Source organism: Canis aureus, chromosome 31 (assembly GCF_053574225.1).
Source record: "Canis aureus isolate CA01 chromosome 31, VMU_Caureus_v.1.0, whole genome shotgun sequence".
NCBI classification, from domain to species: domain Eukaryota; kingdom Metazoa; phylum Chordata; class Mammalia; order Carnivora; family Canidae; genus Canis; species Canis aureus.
The window spans coordinates 26,562,168-26,579,925 of NC_135641.1; the positions used below are offsets into that span (position 1 = coordinate 26,562,168).

General features: G+C 39.7%; 1 protein-coding gene across 10 annotated transcripts in view; it reads left to right on the plus strand.

The window, feature by feature from the left end:
* Positions 1 to 17,758, plus strand: part of TP63 (tumor protein p63) — a 218,115-nt gene that overhangs the window by 187,380 nt on the left and 12,977 nt on the right. For 8 of the 10 annotated variants that reach the window (XM_077880065.1, XM_077880067.1, XM_077880069.1 and 5 more), the window contains 5 exons: positions 198 to 313; positions 1,539 to 1,648; positions 2,311 to 2,447; positions 4,420 to 4,502; positions 6,938 to 7,074. In XM_077880065.1, the coding sequence (XP_077736191.1) occupies positions 198 to 313; positions 1,539 to 1,648; positions 2,311 to 2,447; positions 4,420 to 4,502; positions 6,938 to 7,074 (583 nt within the window). Of the gene's footprint in view, positions 1 to 197; positions 314 to 1,538; positions 1,649 to 2,310; positions 2,448 to 4,419; positions 4,503 to 6,937; positions 7,075 to 13,428; positions 14,843 to 17,758 lie in introns of those variants that run through there. The other 2 variants (XM_077880075.1, XM_077880066.1) reach the window with 2 other exon arrangements.

Below are 17,758 nucleotides of genomic sequence, written 5' to 3' on the forward strand. Positions count from 1 at the left end.
GGCATACCTGCATTTATTAGATGTCTGGCAATGAGATCTCTTCCTTTTCTTAAGGATGTATATTTCCTCTACTAAACAAATCACTTCTTTAGCCACCAATATATTGTATATGCAGTTTCATTTCCTTTTTTCTTTTTTTTTTTTTTTTCCTTTTTGAAGGCAAGGAACTAACTGTTTTGTCTTTCTCTGTTCTGCAGGACAGATTGCCCCTCCTAGTCATTTGATTCGAGTAGAAGGGAACAGCCATGCCCAGTATGTAGAAGACCCCATCACAGGAAGACAGAGCGTGTTGGTACCTTATGAGCCACCCCAGGTAAAAATATGAGTAGTGGATTGACTTGGGAAAGCATTTGTTTTGGTGATAAAAAGTATTTGGAGGATCTCTTTCTGCCTTAGTGTTTGTCATCAAATATAAAACTTTTCGTATTTCTTCTCTCCCTCTTTACCATACTGCTTCTCTGTCCCCTTCAGAACTCCTAAATCTGTACTGGTTAATTTGGTAACATTGCTCTGTACCCATGTTCTCATTTTAAAGGCCAATAATAATTAAACTTGTGATTGGGTAAATACCTGACCTTTTCTTATCTAGAGAATTTAAATGGCAATTGAATGATAGTAGATGTGCACTGGACGCCAGTATGTTCCTAATTGGAATACAAATGAGAGACTCTAAGGGGGATCTCTTAGCTGAAGTATGGATGAACAGGTGGCAGATTAGGAAAACAGACTGGTTCTGTGGTGGGAACACTGGAGTAGTGAAACCAGAGTATTATGGTTTGCTGGCTTGCTGTGTAGACCTTTAGCTTGTGGCTCTCCCTCTCTAAGTTTCAGTTGCCTTGACCATAAATTACTACTTGGGAATAGATGATTTAATCTCGAGGACCTTTCCAGCTCCAGAGTGTTACTTATGGAAGTGTACACTTAAATCTGTGTTATCCTGTTTTGTCCACATGGGGGAATATCCCTGGGTGTTGCTGCTAGTTTGGGTAATTTTTTCATCTCTCCCCCTGCTTGAATTAGGTGATAGTTTTAGCTTGCAAATGAATAGGATCAACAGGATCAAGAAGTTTTACAATTTAGGGGCACCGGAGTGGCTCAGTTGGTTAAGAGACCAATCTTGATTTCTGCTCAAATCATGATCTCAGGGTCATGAGATGGAGCCCCAAGTCAGGCTCTACACTGAGTGGGGAGTCTGCTTCTCTCTCTCTCTCTCTCTCTCTCTGCCCCTCCCCCACTCTCCCTCTCTCTCTTTAAAATAAATAAATAAATCTTAAAAAAAAAAAAAAAACAACCATTATGTTTGAAAGCCTTTTTCACCTAGCATCCAGTGCTGCAAACATGGTTTTAAGCTTCCCAAGAGACAAGGCATAGGGGAATCTACGATGGGTTGTAGAGCTTGTCTTGCTAGAGGAAAGCCTATCACCTCATCAGAAGTGAGTTGATTAACTAGAGGAGAAAACTGAGAGGAAGAACATCAGTTCAAACCATTGTTAAACCAGACTCTTTCTCCTCCTCCACCCCCCACCCCCCGTGTTCAGGTCGGCACTGAATTCACGACAGTCCTGTACAATTTCATGTGCAACAGCAGTTGTGTTGGAGGGATGAACCGCCGTCCAATTTTAATCATCGTTACTCTGGAAACCAGAGAGTAAGTGGCTTATGCAGAATTGTCATTCTGCAAAACACCGTGGGCAGAGGGCAGCGTGAAATTGTGTTTGCTCTGTCATTAACTTCCCATGTACAGCGGAGAGCTCCCCTTGAGTTTGTCCTTTGTGCTTTAAATCCTGGCGGCAAACACGGACATAAAAGATCTAAGAAGGTGGAGACAGAATAGGGTAGAGGGAAGAAAAGAACTGGGAAGGCATGCAAGTCACTTCATACCTGAATTCTTGACATTTGACTGCAGGAGTTTCTGATTAGACAGTGTTTGTTTTCATGTGGCTCCCAAGGCAGTTAACAGTTTCTTTGAGTAAGTCTGGGCTGCCTAAGGGGGTTTTATCCAGAAACATCCACTGGCTTAACTCAACTTTCCTTCAAAATCTGTAGCTAAATACAGCTGTTCAGTCAATGGCTTGGAGCTTCTTCGCAGAACAAATGGAATGTTATTTACTAATATTGTTTGTGGCGTGTGGTAAGCACTTTTGTGCTCTGCCAGGTGCTTCTGGGTCCATCCTCAAAGCCTCCATGAGTGAGCTGGTAGTGATGGTGGATGGGTGATGGCTGGCATTGGATCTGGAAAGGAGGGAATCCCAGGGACTTGTAAAGTTCTTTCCAATTTTACCCTTTGGCTCCCTCCTCTCTGCTTCCTAGTGGGCAAGTCCTGGGCCGACGCTGCTTTGAGGCCCGGATCTGTGCTTGCCCAGGGAGAGACCGGAAGGCGGATGAGGACAGCATCAGGAAGCAGCAGGTGTCGGACAGCGCAAAGAACGGTGACGGTACGAAGCGCCGTAAGTAGCTGTAGTAGCCAAACGGGGTAGGGCTACACCTGCTGCAGGTGGGGGCGCAGGAGCCATGCTGGGGAAGCCGCATAGAAAGACCTCAGGCTGTTAGGGGCAAGTCCCACCTGAGGTGCCCCAGCCAAGTGGCACTTCAGGTGTGCACGACACAGCTTGGCAAAAGCATTGAGGACTGCTTCGCCCGGCCTGCCTCATACTGCGACTCCCAGACCAGAAGTGTCAGCATCATCTTGAAAGTGGGTAGAGATGCAAATTCTTAGTTCCCAGACCTGCAGAATCAGAAACTCTGGGTATGAGCTCTTGGTATCAGTTTGACTTTCTGTAATTGTAATGAGGGCTGAAAATATGATCTGCCTACCTTGTGAATTCCTGGAAACAGGGAGATTGACAACGTATTTCAGGAAGCACGGTCTGGGGAAGATGCAGATCTGGGTCTCATTGAGTTTTGACTTGTAGGGCCCTCTGGGTGCCTCAGTTACCTCATTTATAGTGAGGCTAATGACTTAGGTCTGTTGTTTTGAGACTACTTTTGTTGAGCAGTAAAAGCTTTTTATAAAAAAAAAATGAAGTATTAAAAATAAACAAACAAAACCCCCTACAATGCATGTAGACTAAATCAGAGCAGCTCTAGTTGAAGGGGTCAGGAGTTGGGGGTGGTCTGGATCCCAGGTTCTGCGCACAGCCACCCATTGCCTGTGTGGTGGAGAGGCTTAGACCTCCAGGTAACCAAGGGTAAAAACCACAGATCCACATGTGCATCTAACTTGTGAGAAGGTGATTCTAGAAGGTGCTTTGCATAAGCCTGTTATCACTACAAGTATTTTAAAGTATACCACACTACGACTTATTTCATGAAAACATGTTTTAATCTTATTACTGATTAGTGTCCAGAAGAAATATAAATTGTATTGCGTTTTACAGAACAACAGAATCTTATAACAGCTGCTCATCATCAACTTCTAACTGTTCAGTATGATTTGCCCTTCCTGTTAGGCTCCTTCTCTCCTTGATTGTTCCTTAAAAAAGTATATATGGGGATCCCTGGGTGGCTCAGTGGTTTAACGCCTGCCTTTGGCCCAGGGCACGATCCTGGAGTCCCAGGATTGAGTCCCACATCGGGCTCCCGGCATAGAGCCTTCTTCTCCCTCCTCCTGTGTCTCTGCCTCTCAATCTCTCTATGTCTATCATAAATAAATAAATAAATAAATAAATAAATAAATAAATAAATAAATAAGTATATATGTATGTGTATATATACACATACGTACACACACTGCGTACATATATGTATAAATCTATCTCTACCCTAATTTTGCTCTTGAGTCTGTCTGGTGGCATAGTTTCTATATGCTTCCCTGACCACCTCAGTTACCTATAAATTAATAACTTTTAATAACAATAGATTATCTGAACTTTGGCAAAACAGGATCATTTCTATCTCCTGGACCCTGGGTGTGGTTCCTAATGTTGGAAACCCTTAGGATTTATGAGCTGCATCCACTCACTTTACCAAAGGGTCCTGGAAGTTATGTGATGCATGCTCCACCATGGGAGGGCTGAACACACTGGATGCATGGGCAAGACAACTTCTACGACACACATTCACCTCCTTGGAAGATAAATGATCTGAAAAATAAAACACCAAACCAATTTATCTTCCTTTCCTTAACAGCTGTTCACAGACACACGCCAGCAAGATGCTGGATTCCTGCAGCACCACTTAGGCCAAAGGCTGTTTTCCAGCTTTCCGGATGTCTTCCTTCTACTTACTCCTCCTCCTCTCTTCCCCCCTCCCGCCTCATTATTGTTAGGCGTAATGTAAATGCAGTTATCACCAAGTAAATGGATGCTTAGGACTGGAAACTCTAATCTCATGGGTTTGCTGAGGCTACTGTCTGTTTAATAAATGTATTAGTGCTTCAGAATTGTTCCCAGGATGAAACTTGCATTTTTCCTCCACCAGCTTTTCGTCAGAACACACATGGCATCCAGATGACATCCATTAAGAAACGGAGGTCCCCAGATGATGAGCTGTTATACTTACCAGTGAGTCTCCCTTGAGTATTCACAATTGCTTCATTTTTGCCTTCTCTGAATGAGCTTCTCCTCTGTTGTCATCTTATTATCTGTGACAATGAGAAAGGGACGAGGGTGATTAGGGAGGTAAAAGAGGGAGAATGTATTGTTTGAAAAATCAGGACATGATCCCTCTCTTCCCCTGTCTTGACGTGTGTCAGTAGCATAGGCTCCTCTACCTATTCACCCAGTCAAAGCTATTCTTCTGATATAATTTTCTTACCCAAATATTTAAAATTAATTTGCAGTTCATTATTTAAGAATGATATGATTACCCTAGACAGTGTGGCCATACCATACTATGGCCAAGACTGAGATTTTGTCAGAAGGAGCTCACAGATTTGACAGTATGGCAATTTTAGACTTGACTGTGATTTCTTTGAGGAAATGGTGTAAAGAAAGCCATGCGAGACAGACTCCTCAGTTATATGTGAATGGCCAGAAGACTCAGCCCAGTTGTTGTATAAGAGCACTGTTCATTCCTACAAGGAACGAGTCCTCTGAAAGTGACTAAGGTTCCCTTTTTAGACTATGATTGGATTCTTATCACCTTAGGTTTTGGCATCTAGAGTGGCAGCAAAGTCTTGGTAACCAGCAAAACCCTAGACACCATCTTAACTTACCTGAGACCCAGGAAAGCAGGACCAGGAGATTTGCCTGGGAGGTGCCACCTTTGTATTGAAGTTAAAGCAACTCAACAGGTTTGGGTGTGCCACACCTGCTTCCCTACCTTCCTTGGGCCCTGACCTTCAGGGCAATAGGCTGCTTGCTAGTAAAACAACAACGAGACAGTGAGTTAGCCAAGATTCTCAGTGTCCTTTTTTCTCAGGCTACATATGGAAATGGACTTGTGAACTTTGTTGGACATTATCCTAAAATACTAAGTATTCCAAAAGACTTAAATATGTTTTCAGCTGCTGAGATAGGAACCCCTGGAAAAGCTCTTTCTAACGAAATTTCAATTTGTCCTAAGGAAGGAGGTAGCTTGTGATCAGCTACATTTTATGTTTAGTGAAGAATTGCCAAACTGGAATGTATGAATTAAAAAAAAACCTTTTAATCGAGCATGATTTTAGTTGGTGTCTGTTAGGTGGCAAATATGCTAGGGCCTGAGTAGTTAGAGATCAGTGGGATATAATTTTTACCTTCAAAGAGCTTGCCTCCTAGCAAGGAGACAGAATGTAATGAAATAAATACCTCAGCAGAGCTGGGCATGATGCCATAGGAAGACATAGAAAAAGGACAGACGCTCACCCAAAGACAGAGGTCAGGGAAGCTTTGCAGAGGTGACCACAGAGCTGGGATAAGTAGGAATCAACCTGACATATGGTAGAGAAAACCTTTCCATTTCTAAATTCTGACTAATCCTGCCTCTCTGCGGGGGGCAGGGGTGAGCAAGCAAAATGCCTAGGGTGCAGAAATTAAATAGGCACTCGCTCTCGGGACCCTGCAAGTGCTCATGTGCCCTACTTGCCTCACTGCAGTCCTAGTCCTGCTCATATAAAACCTTCTATATGAGGTTTTTAAAAACCTTCTTAAAAATCTTTAAGACTCTCTTAAAGAGAGAAACATATTTTACCTTAGCTGAAAACTTCTGTCTTTCCAGAGATAGTTAATAGCAGTTACTTCTCCTTACTTTTGGTAGTTACTTCTTATAAAATCACCGCAAATGCTGTTCTAACCAGTATAGAATCATTGCTCCTGAGGAAATCCGGGATTAAGTTTATGTGAGCCTCTGCTCACAACATCTTCAGCCACCAATCAGTACATAACCTTGCTTGATGTCTGTTTCTGTTTAGGGACACTTTATGTAATATATACTATTGATTCATTAACACTGAACTCATGACCAACAGCACTGTAACTCCTGCCCTAAGTGAGGCTATTACTATACATTTTCTCCATAAGGTACATCACAGCCTTCTAGAATCCTAGACAGCATTTCAGCACTACTGTTGGGGGCCAGTTTAAAGAGCAGGTTCCCCCCCAAAAAGAGAGAGAGAGAGAGAGAGAGAGAGGAAAGAAAAAAAGGAAGGAAGGAAGGAAGGAAGGAAGGAAGGAAGGAAGGAAGGAAGGAAGGAAGGAAGGAAGAAAATGTGGAAAATGTGGCACTAAATAGACCATGGAAAGGACACTTATTTGCAACATGAAAGCTGGAACAAGACAGCAGAGCATGGCCTTCTTCACTGGAGCTGGGAACATGCCTGCGAGGCTGCGGCGGTCACTCTGTGGGTCTGTGAATGATCACAGAGCAATGCCAGTATTGGTTTTCACCTTACAGATGAATGTTAGTAAACAGGTGAATGCGTCAGCATGGAGTCCACAGATAAGGAGGACTGACTGTACTGCCGGCTGTTCTAGAGTTCTTCATTTCCCCTTTCTCTTTCCTTATGGTCTGCACGTAGGTGAGGGGCCGCGAGACCTATGAGATGCTGCTGAAGATCAAGGAGTCCCTGGAGCTCATGCAGTATCTGCCTCAGCACACGATCGAGACATACAGGCAGCAGCAGCAGCAGCAGCACCAGCATTTGCTGCAGAAACAGTGAGTGTGTCGATGTGTCCTCTTAGGAGGCGTGAGTAAGCGTGACCGTTCATTTGCATCAGAAGTGGGGTGCTGGGTGGGGGATGTAGAAGGTGAGGATGTGAGACAGCAGAACACCGTAGGTTCACATGAGCTCGTTGTTCAGTTTTAACAGCCTTCTAGGTTTCTTTCCATAGCCTTGAGAAGGTCCACCCAGCTTCTGAAATTGATGCTAAACCATTTTGGGTGAATTACAGAGACTTGCAAAGAGTTTGTTCTCTCAACCCCTCATCCACACACACCTATCAATAGAAGAGTTTTGAGCACCCACTCTATTCTAGCCATAATGTGTATATTTAACAACATGTGATCTTCCCTCCTCCCAATGGATTGGCCTGTACCTTGCCTGAGATACACACAATCCACTTCTGGGAAAACCACTGTAGACTGGGAATAACACATAGGTTTTGCGATATGTGGCTTCTGTGAGAGCTCTGTGGAGGATTCTGAGACCTAACACACGCTCATTAGAAAGCTGTGTGGATGCAAAAGGTCAAAGCAGAATCTAATTGCCATGATTTAGCATCTCTGTTCTTGGTTATCTTCCAGCAATACATTTTTACATAAATTGGGCCACATTTGGCAACCATTTTAGAATATACATGCGATGTATATATTTATATGTTAATTTTTACCTTGAGTCTTGAGCATCTTTGATGATACTATTTTGTGAATAATCAGAATAGAATAGTTCTTATGGGAGAAAGGAAAGTTATCAAATTAAGTCTGTTGATACTTAACCCTTCTGTGGTTAAGAATAATCACTTGTTAGCTCAAGTAAGTGTCTATATTGGAAATATTGGCAAAGTCTCTGTAGATAATGTAAAATGTATACATTTTGGGCCCATTTAAGTATTCCAAACATTGGGGCTCTACTCCTCAGACAAGAGGGAATAAAGCTCAAATCATCTTGCCGAAGGCAAAGATTGTCTTTTATAATAGAAATGTAAATGAACAGTAAATAATGGTTATTTTCTGATATATTATTAGCTGCTATAGAGAGCCATGGAAAATGTAAGAAAGAGGGCTCCTCATTCTCTTTTTAATCAACATAAGTGCAACTGAGGAGTTGGACTGCATATGTGATAGTCAAGAAGCATCTCTGAGCACCTGTTGGCTATGGGGTACAGGGTGGGCAGCAGAGGGGCAGAAAACAAGTGTGCTCTCCCTTAAATGACTTCAGGCTCATTGAACATTTAAGAACTTTTTTGCCTGGAAGGGATCTCACCATTTACTTTGAGCATGAAAGTTTTGCAAATCATAATTAGAAGGTTTTATGGTAAGGCTGAGTGGGAAGTTTAATCAGGAGGTTTCTTGGGGAGACAGAGTATTCCAAAAGAATGAGACTCGGGGTTGCAGACAAAATTCCCATTGCCAATCCTATATATTATTTAGGATATATTCAAGTGTAAAACTGATTTAGTTCTTGAACAATCTTACAGCAGGGATCAAAGAAACAGACCTGTAACATCATTTACAACTGAGAGAGGATAAGTGCCTCTCTCTTAAGAGGGAAATATGCAAGTGATGGTATTAAGAAACACTCCCAAATTGCCTCTAGTTCTCTCTGGAAATGTTTGGCTCACCAAAATGACCTCAGAAGCATTATATAGTAGCATATCATGCAGAACTCGTTACTCCATGATAATCTTTTTCCAACTAACAGGAACAGTACTGTCAGGTCAGGCCAAATTGATACTTATTGAGTGGTGTGGTTTAGAAAATCTGACCATTTAGCACAAGAGTTGACAAACTTTTTTTTTTTTTTTCTGTGAAACACCAGTAGTAAACATCTTCAGCTCTCTGGTCCGTATGGTCTCTTGCAACTAGCTACCTAGTTCTGCCTCAAGCACAAAAGCAACCACAATATGTTAAATCAGTGAGAGGGGCTGGTACTTTTTATGGACACTGAAACTTTAATTCCATATAACTTCATATCATGAACTAATTCTTCCTCTAAATTTTCATACATTTTAAAAATGTAAAAACCATTCTTAGCCTATGGGCCAGGTTTGGCCCATTGACTATAGTTTGCCAGTTCTTGTTCTAGGTAAATGAGTGGATCTTCCTTCATTGCCTCTGAAGGCTTAGTTTTTATTTGTTTGTTTATGAGAGAGAGACAGGGACAGAGATAGCAAGAGGGAGCATGAGCAGGGAGACTGGGGCAGAAGGGAGGGGGAGAAGCAGGCTCCTCGGTGAGCAGGAAGACTGAGGTAGACTCGATGCTAAGACCCTGAGACCATGACCTGAGCCAAAGGCAGATGGTTAACCTACTCAACCACCCAGGCCCCCTGAAAGCTTAGATTTTTTTTTTAAGATTTTATTTATTTATTCATGAGACACAGAGAGAGAGAGAGGCAGAGACACAGGCAGAGGGAGGAGCAGGCTCCATGCAGGGAACCTGCTGCAGGACTTGACCCCAGGACCCCAGAATCACAACCTGAGCCAAAGGCAGATGCTCCCCCGCTGAGCCACCCAGGAGTCCCTAGGCTTAGAATTTTTTTTAAAGCTGTATTTATTTGGAATGCCTGATAAAATGTAAATAGATATATCTTATATCCCGTATCATCTACTTTTAGAGAGGTATGAAAATGTTTAAGAAAGCCTACAGTGATTTTTAAAGTGCTATTTCGGTATCTGACAAAACGACACCCTTTAACAGAGCTCTCTTTTGTCTGAGAAAGTTAGGCATGCCCATCCAGACACAAAATAGGGTTAAGACTGGAATAGTTTATTCATGTAACAAACTTTTTATTAAATATCTGTTACGGGGAAGCATTAAGGATAAAGATGGGAAAGAGGAAGTTCCTACCTTCCCATAGTTTACAAATTCATGGTGAATTCCTAACCAGACCACTTTTTGAATCTTAAGAAAGCTCTGCAAATTCATTCTGAGCATTGTGTAAGTTAATAAGACAATTTGAAACAACTCCTCTAGATCACGCCATAAAAGGAATCATTTAGTGACACGCTTCTAGAGATTTTATAAGCAAGAAGATCTGCCTTAGTCAGTCGGGGGCTTGGGAAATTTGTGTTTGTTTGCATGGTGTACATGAACATACAGAACCCTATGTTCACATGTGATGAGTTATCCAGTGCTTAGTCTGGATGGCTGGCACTGCTCTGAAGGCAAATTATCTTATAATTCATATTTCATAAAGCAGTCTATTTCATCAAAGAAGAAAATGCATATTAAAATTGTGTTACTTTCAAAAGCCCAAAAGATATTAGAAACATATTGTCCCTTTTCTGCAAGTGTAGCAACAGATAAATAGTGATGGAGCAGAGCCTCATGGTTCCCTGGGGTATCCGTTTAAAAGCATTATTGCATGTTTTTGAGTTGTTATCTCCCAGTGTACAAGAGCTAACTTCAGTGTGATGATTTGTGCATGGAAATGTGGCAGACTGCAAAATGAAATCTTTGCAAAATACAGACATTTGGTCTAATTTTGCCTTTGTTATGTCATATATACACGGCCTCCAATGATTGATACACATCTCTATAAATTCTCCAGTTGCTGTGTTCTTCTCCTGGGTTTTTTTTTTTTTTCCAGCTCTCTTTATTTTCATGCAAATCTCCAAAAAAGAGCATGAATGACTAGACAAAGAAAAATGGAAATCTAATTCCCTGGCAATCATTTGAAAAGAATAAATCAGCTTGGAAAATGCCTATAATAGCCTGTGATTTCCTTTCCAAAAATATAGACCAATTTTATGCTGGTAAGGGATCAATTTTGTGCTTTTCTTTTTAGTAGAGGAAAAATTAGTGGGAAGGAAATACACAGTTTCTACTAAGCGGCAATAAAATATTTTCAGTTGAATTACTTCTATTAGTTTCTTGCTGTGTGTTTTCTCTCTGCTTGCTTTTTATTTGTGCATGGTTTTCCTTTTGCAAAAATCCCTTCAGCTACCTTCATGATCATAGGCTTTATGGAGGATAAGTTGCACATTGAGTTTTCGTGAATCAAATTGTTATAGATATAAGGAGGCTTTATACCATTTACCAAGAAATTTGAGTTTAGTTGATTTGCTCACATTGGAATAAACATCTGGAGTTATGTTTCTGGAGTCAGAATCTAGTGAGGGGACAAACTAGACCCACTCTTAACATTAGACTCCTTGCCTTCACATTTTCAAGGGACATTGGCTCTTAAGACAATTTTACAGAAGCTGCTTGAGACCTTTTTAGCAATCTTTTGATGTGCGCACTTTGAACCAAGAGTATTACTTTTTCATTTTCTCCTGTAGTTTATCCTCCTTCTTGGCTTCCATTCTGATCTCAGGCCAATATCCTTTTGTTAAAATTTTACTTACTCTAACTCTTATTTTCCCCTGGAAAATTATTTTTTTAGTTTCTACCGGATGGATTTATTTGAATCGTAACACAAATATGTGACATCCTAAGAGTCCCCTAATGTTTCCTAAGGGTGTCCTTGATTATCCCTTGACGATTGTAGATGATCAGTAATGCAGGTCAGAGAATACTGGAGTAGAATGGGATCTTCAGGGTCATAGTTCTAATCTCATCATACCATAGCTAGGGAAATGGAGACCCAGTGAATAACACCTGTGATTTCATGGTCAGCTCATAATAAAGCTACGATGACAGTCAGATTTGGAAGACACAGCTCTTTGCAATGCTTTGTCTGCTTCATTAGTTAAGAAACTTATAGTAGTAAAACTAAAGCAAGCATCTGTGGTCACTTTTAGGTCTCTTGTATCAGTTGGTATTTATCCTTTCAGTATGAAGTCTTATCTCTTTAAGCTCTTTTGGCTATGACTCTCTCCAAGAATATCGATAACATTCCCTCAGATTGCATAGCTGAGGGGGAAGCTAGCAGTATTTTTGGCTTTATCAATATGGGAGAGAGAGAGAGAATACACAAATCTCTATCTCATCAATAGGTGTAGTTTAGACCATATTTCTAAGTTTGATTTAGAAATCATTCACATGTCCAGAGTATTAGTTTGAAATTGCCAGTCTCATAGATGAAAATAGGTGGATATTGACAGTTTCATTTGGTTCAACCTTATAGGTCAAGGGACCTGCACAGCTTTTATAGTTTACACAGCGTTACTTTCTGAATTTCACAGCTGTGTTAGACAGTTGTTAGGGCAGAGAGTTATTAGCTTTGAATTGGTAATGAGGAAAAAACTCAGACTAATTAAATTCAGGTAGATTAAATCACTTTTCTAGGTTGTCATATCTCATTGCACTACAAATCTCACCTCTAGGTCTCAGTGTTTGAACCCCTATGGTCCATATACTCTTATCATAACGAAAACATGATTTCTGCATGTTGTCTCATTCAGCCCCTTGCTCCAGGAGAGGCCTCAAAGTATAACATCCAAACAAGAAGTCCAAGCTATAGTTTTTTACCTGAGAATAAATTGCTTCCCTGCTAATTTGTATGCTGGCACATTCTTTAAGATGATCTCAGTCCTTGCTGGTGAGGATGGTTGACTGAATTCCAGCCCTAAGCAGGTAAAAATGGCTTTGTTCCTTTGCAAGGAATAACCAAATGTGACTCAAAAGCCATCTGGGAAATAATTCCCAAACAGATCATGGGGTTGTGCAATCTTTAGCAAAATAAAAGGATTTGTTCCTGGCATCCTTGTGGCATAATTGATTTCTTAATTATGTAAAAGTTGCTTTCATGAGTTTGATATGTGCATTTGTAGGCCAAGTTTGTGACTGAAAGGATTAAGGTATTTATCCATCTCATTCTGGGCACATACAAAATGCTCATTAAAGGTTCTTTACAAGTGGGTGATGATGCAGCCCCCAGATTGATAAGATCATATTTCTTCATGCTTCATAGTTAGGCTAGACAGGAACAATAATGAGGTGTCATAATTGGGCCGATGACATTTTCCCAAAGATTAAAATTAATTCTTGTCTCTGCATTATTTTTCAATTCATTGAGTCCAATGTGCCAAACACTTTACTAAGTACCATGACCTACCCTGACACAGCAGTCCTCAACTGAATCACTTGTGGAACTGGTTAAAACTATATCTGCTTGGGCCCCAGCCTGGTCTCTGAGGGATCTAGGATTTTTTCAAAGTTACACAGGTGATTCTGATTTTCTGGTTAACTACCACTGCCTTCTCTCATTTCATAAAAATCTTGAGAAGTCCTCTCTGAGAAATTTTAAAGGAGGATGATGAGGAAGAAGCAGAAACAGCTTTCTAGGCATTCTCTTCTGTCTTTCTGTGATCATGAAGGTAGGAGGGCGTTTCTGTATTCAGTTGATGTGGATATATGAAGTCCAAAGCCTTCACCTCTCCTTTTTCTCTGGTTCCTCTCTGCAGTCTCCTTTCAGCCTGCTTCAGGAATGAGCTTCTGGAGTCCCGGAGAGAAACCCCGAAACAGTCTGACGTCTTCTTTAGACATTCCAGCCCTCCAAACCGATCAGTGTACCCGTAGAGCCCCGTATCTGTATTTTGAGTGTGTGTTTCTTATGTTCCCATGTACGTATGTGTGCGCGCGTGTGCGTGTGTGTCGAGCCCTCGTAAGCAGGACTTGAAGACACTTTGGCTCAGAGACCCCACTGCTTGAAGGCACACAGCCACTAGTAAGAAAATCTTTTGAAGGGACTCAAAACTTACAAGAAAGGTCATTTTCTGCAGATTCTGCATCCTTAGATCTAGCACTGGGCAGTCAGGAACCCCTGTGTTTGTCCGTGAGCTTTTGTGTTTTTTCTTAGAAGGGAGGGGCTCAGGTTGGAAAGAGGGGCATTACGATGGTTAGTGGAACCCTTTTCTGTTACTTTCTGTTGTGTTTCTAAAACTCATAAAGAAGCTTTTTGAGCAGGTCTCAAACTTAAAATGTCTTTTTAAGAAAAGGAAAAAAAAGTTGTTATTGTCTGTGCATAAGAAAATTGTAGGCGATTAAGAGCCTCAGGCCATTTTAATGCTGGTCATGCAATAATATTGCAAATAGTAACACACTAAGGTGTCAAGTATACTGCTGGGCAGAGAGACGATAATTACTGTAAGTAGCCAATGTGGGGAGATGGTTCTTTTCTTCTTTTTGAGAATTTGCATTATCAGTCTCCTCCCCTCATATGTAGATAGAAAGTTCATGAACACTGTGTCAGATCCTACCACTGCCACCTTGTTGGCATCTGATATGATGGTCTTCCTTGCTTACAGAAACCCTGGAGCCCTACCCCCAAAGCTGTTGTCTAGACCCCAAGGCAGATAAACCTATTTTGTCATTTTAATAGAAGGGTAAAACCACCCCTGTAATATTGTTCCAGGCAGTTATAGACCATTTTTCAATGGCCAAAATGGAGTTCAAAGTCCTTTCCACCAAATCTATGACTAATTTGTTTATTGGGGCCCCTATATCTCAGTCCTTACATATAACTAGCTATATTGCTGGCACTGTTCACACTCCTTTGTCCACGACACTTACATTTGATTTAAGTGGTTTCCAAGCAGACACACGTTAAAATCAACACTGCTGGTCTGAAACTTAAAGATGGAAAGAGTAGCTGATTTTTTTTTTCCTCAAAGAGTTTAGAGAATCTATTTCTTTCCATTTTAAAAATGTATTTAAAAGTCATTGTATGAAGACTTTAAAAATCTTCCCCTACGTCTCCCCACACCAGATCACCGGCCCTTTATTCTGTGTTATCACAGCAATGATTTCTTGTTTTTGAGGCTGTTGCTTTATGGATGTGTGATTTTAATTTTCAATAAACTTTTGCATCTTGGTTCATCTTGCAGTTTTTCTTTTCTGTCTCTCTTCCTTTTTTTTTTAATTCCTTAAATACTAGAATATTTACATTTGAGTGCTTGCTGTACCACGTGGAAGTCTAAAGAACAAGAATAATGAATAGTCACTGGTTCTGTCTCCACTTCTGTCAGTATTTGGTGTTTTTACTTAAGATGCTCTGAATTAAGGTCATCAGTCCTAAAAATACATTTCAGTTCCTACACCAACTTGAAATATATTTTAGCCCCATGGGTGTTTGATTTCATCATAAGGAGTCAGGCACTATGGTATCATTTGTCCACGTCTCTGAACAAGTCTCAAGCTATAACTTAGGTTGCCAAACTTAAATCAAATCCAGGTTTACTAAATTATTTGGCTTCTGTGATGTAGGCATTAGCAAATATTCATCCAGAAATATGTAATGGAACCAATTGTCCATTTTTTAAAAAATTACACTATGTTCTGATCTTTGAGTAACTGTTTTTAAATGCTTCAAAAACCATTGTTTCTGAATAAAAATAATTAATGTAATAGCTTTAAAAATACTTAATAAAAATATTTTTATATTTGAGATAAAAGCATATTAGTAAAATCAGATAAGCTCGTTATATTGGCAAGGTATTTTCAATAAAGGTAACAACTTTCTAATCGTCTTTCAAGGGGTTCACAAATCCCTAAAAGGGTTAGTGAATATGTTTAGTTTTTTTAACATTTGCCTTTTCTGTCACAAGTTTTTTTCTTTCACCCCATTTTTATGTAAGTTTTTAATAGTGACATATAAATTAATATATTTGAACTAATGGAAAATATTTTATAATTATAGTTGATCTATCTAGAGAATCAATGATGCCTTTTTATTTAAAAATCAAGATTACCCAGCTAGAGAGTAAGGTTACAGGCAGGACAGTAGTGGACAAAATTTTGAGGAGGAACACCACCTTTTCTGAAGTTACATGGCTTCCCTTTTTTTGACCTTTCTCATATAGGTGTTTTGCTTTATCTACAGTATCACTTTCCCTCCTCAGATTCTGCACTCCAGAAATAGTTTACTGAGATAGATTTACCCTGGGGTATCACCAGTTCTACTAAAGAGTTACTTTTTAACTAGCAATGGGAGACTTAAGGAAAAAATAAAATAAAAGAAGAAGAATCCTTTTCTTGAATTATAGGTATCATCAGCAAGTCAGAGAAGATGACTTGAATTTGTGTCTTTTCAAGCATTTGGACTCTCTGTCACATAAATAGTCACTAGGCTTGGATTCAGGAAAACTATTTTTTAATCCTGGATGATCTAAATGTCACTTATAGCTCTGAGATACTGAATTTTATTCTAAGCAATCTACACAGAAGACTGAGTCATTAGAATTAAGAATTGGGACTTGACTTTTTCAGGATTTCTCTTCAAAACTAGAAATACATGAAGTATACCTTTCTATATTTCTGTTATGTTGGATTCCTGGAAAAATCTAGTACTCCTCTAGAGAAAACAGTCTGAACTGACACCTGGTTGTTTTTCTGAGGATAGTTATATTCTCACTTTTTTCAGTTTTGGGGTGTGTGTGTGTGTTGGGGAATAGTGGGTAAAAAACTCATAGTGCTACAGGTCCTGTTGTCCTTGAACACTTTTTCCTTCTCTTCAAATTCCCCAGTAATCTTTAGGATTGTACATTCAAGAACTATAACATAACATTATATGTGTAAAGAGGGAAAAAAGGTGGTTTTTCAAGGCCTTTAAATTGGTCACAGATTTATTCAGCTTCGCTCCTTTTTCTGTGGTACATAGAGCTTATCAGAATGCTCTTTGTATTTCAGACATTGCAAGCTGAATAATAAACAGACTGGCCTGACCATGCTCCCTGTGTCTTTAACCCTCTCTTCCACATTAAATGAGAGGCATTCAGAATTTTTTACTTGTTTGCACTCTCTTGTCCCCTTTCATCCACTCAACCTAAATCCTGGATTTGTTCAAGTGAGAATCCTTGCCACTTCCTTCTGTTAATTGTTTAACTGATGCCTCTCATCCCCTTGACCAAACACTAGAGTATGAAACATTTGATCCTGCAGGGTAAAAGTTAAATGAACCATTGTTTCTTGAGCATCTATAAATTATACGACAACGTCCAGGGCTCTTACATAATCTAATTTAATCATTTTTTTCCATAAAGAATGAAATATCATTTAAGTTTTTATTTTTAAATTATTTTTACAAATCCATTATTTTTTAAATTGAAGTATAGTTCACATACAATATTATATTATTCCAGGTGTACAATACAGTGATTTGACATTTATATACACTACAGAATGCTCACCGTGTTAAGTGTGGTCACCATCTGTCACCATACAGAGTTATTACTGTATTATTGACTCTATTCCCTATGCTGTACTTTACATCCCTGAGACATTTATTTTATAACTGGAAGCTTGTAACTTTTAATCTCCTTCACCTACTTAGCTCATCCCTTCAACCTTCCTCCCCTCTGACAGCCACCAGGTGGTTCTCTGTATTTATGGACTTATTTTTGTTTTGTTTCATTTGTTCATTAATTTTACTTTTAGGTTCCACATATAGGTAAAATCATGCAATATTTTTTTTTTCTATCTGACCTATTTCACCCTACATAATACCCTCTAGGTCCATTCATTTTGTCACAAATGGCAAGATCTCATTCTTTTTATGGCTGAGTAATATTCTATTATATAGATAAATAGATAGAGTTATCTATACATACATCACATCTTTATCCATTCACATTTCAGTGGACACTTCAGTTGTTTCTGTATCATTTCCATATTATTTCATGCTAGTCTTCATAGCACCTTTTCTAGAATAAGTATAATATCTGATCTACAGATTAAGGAAATGAGATTCCAGAGACTGTACATAACATCCGAAGTCAATTATTTTATGCCAGATCA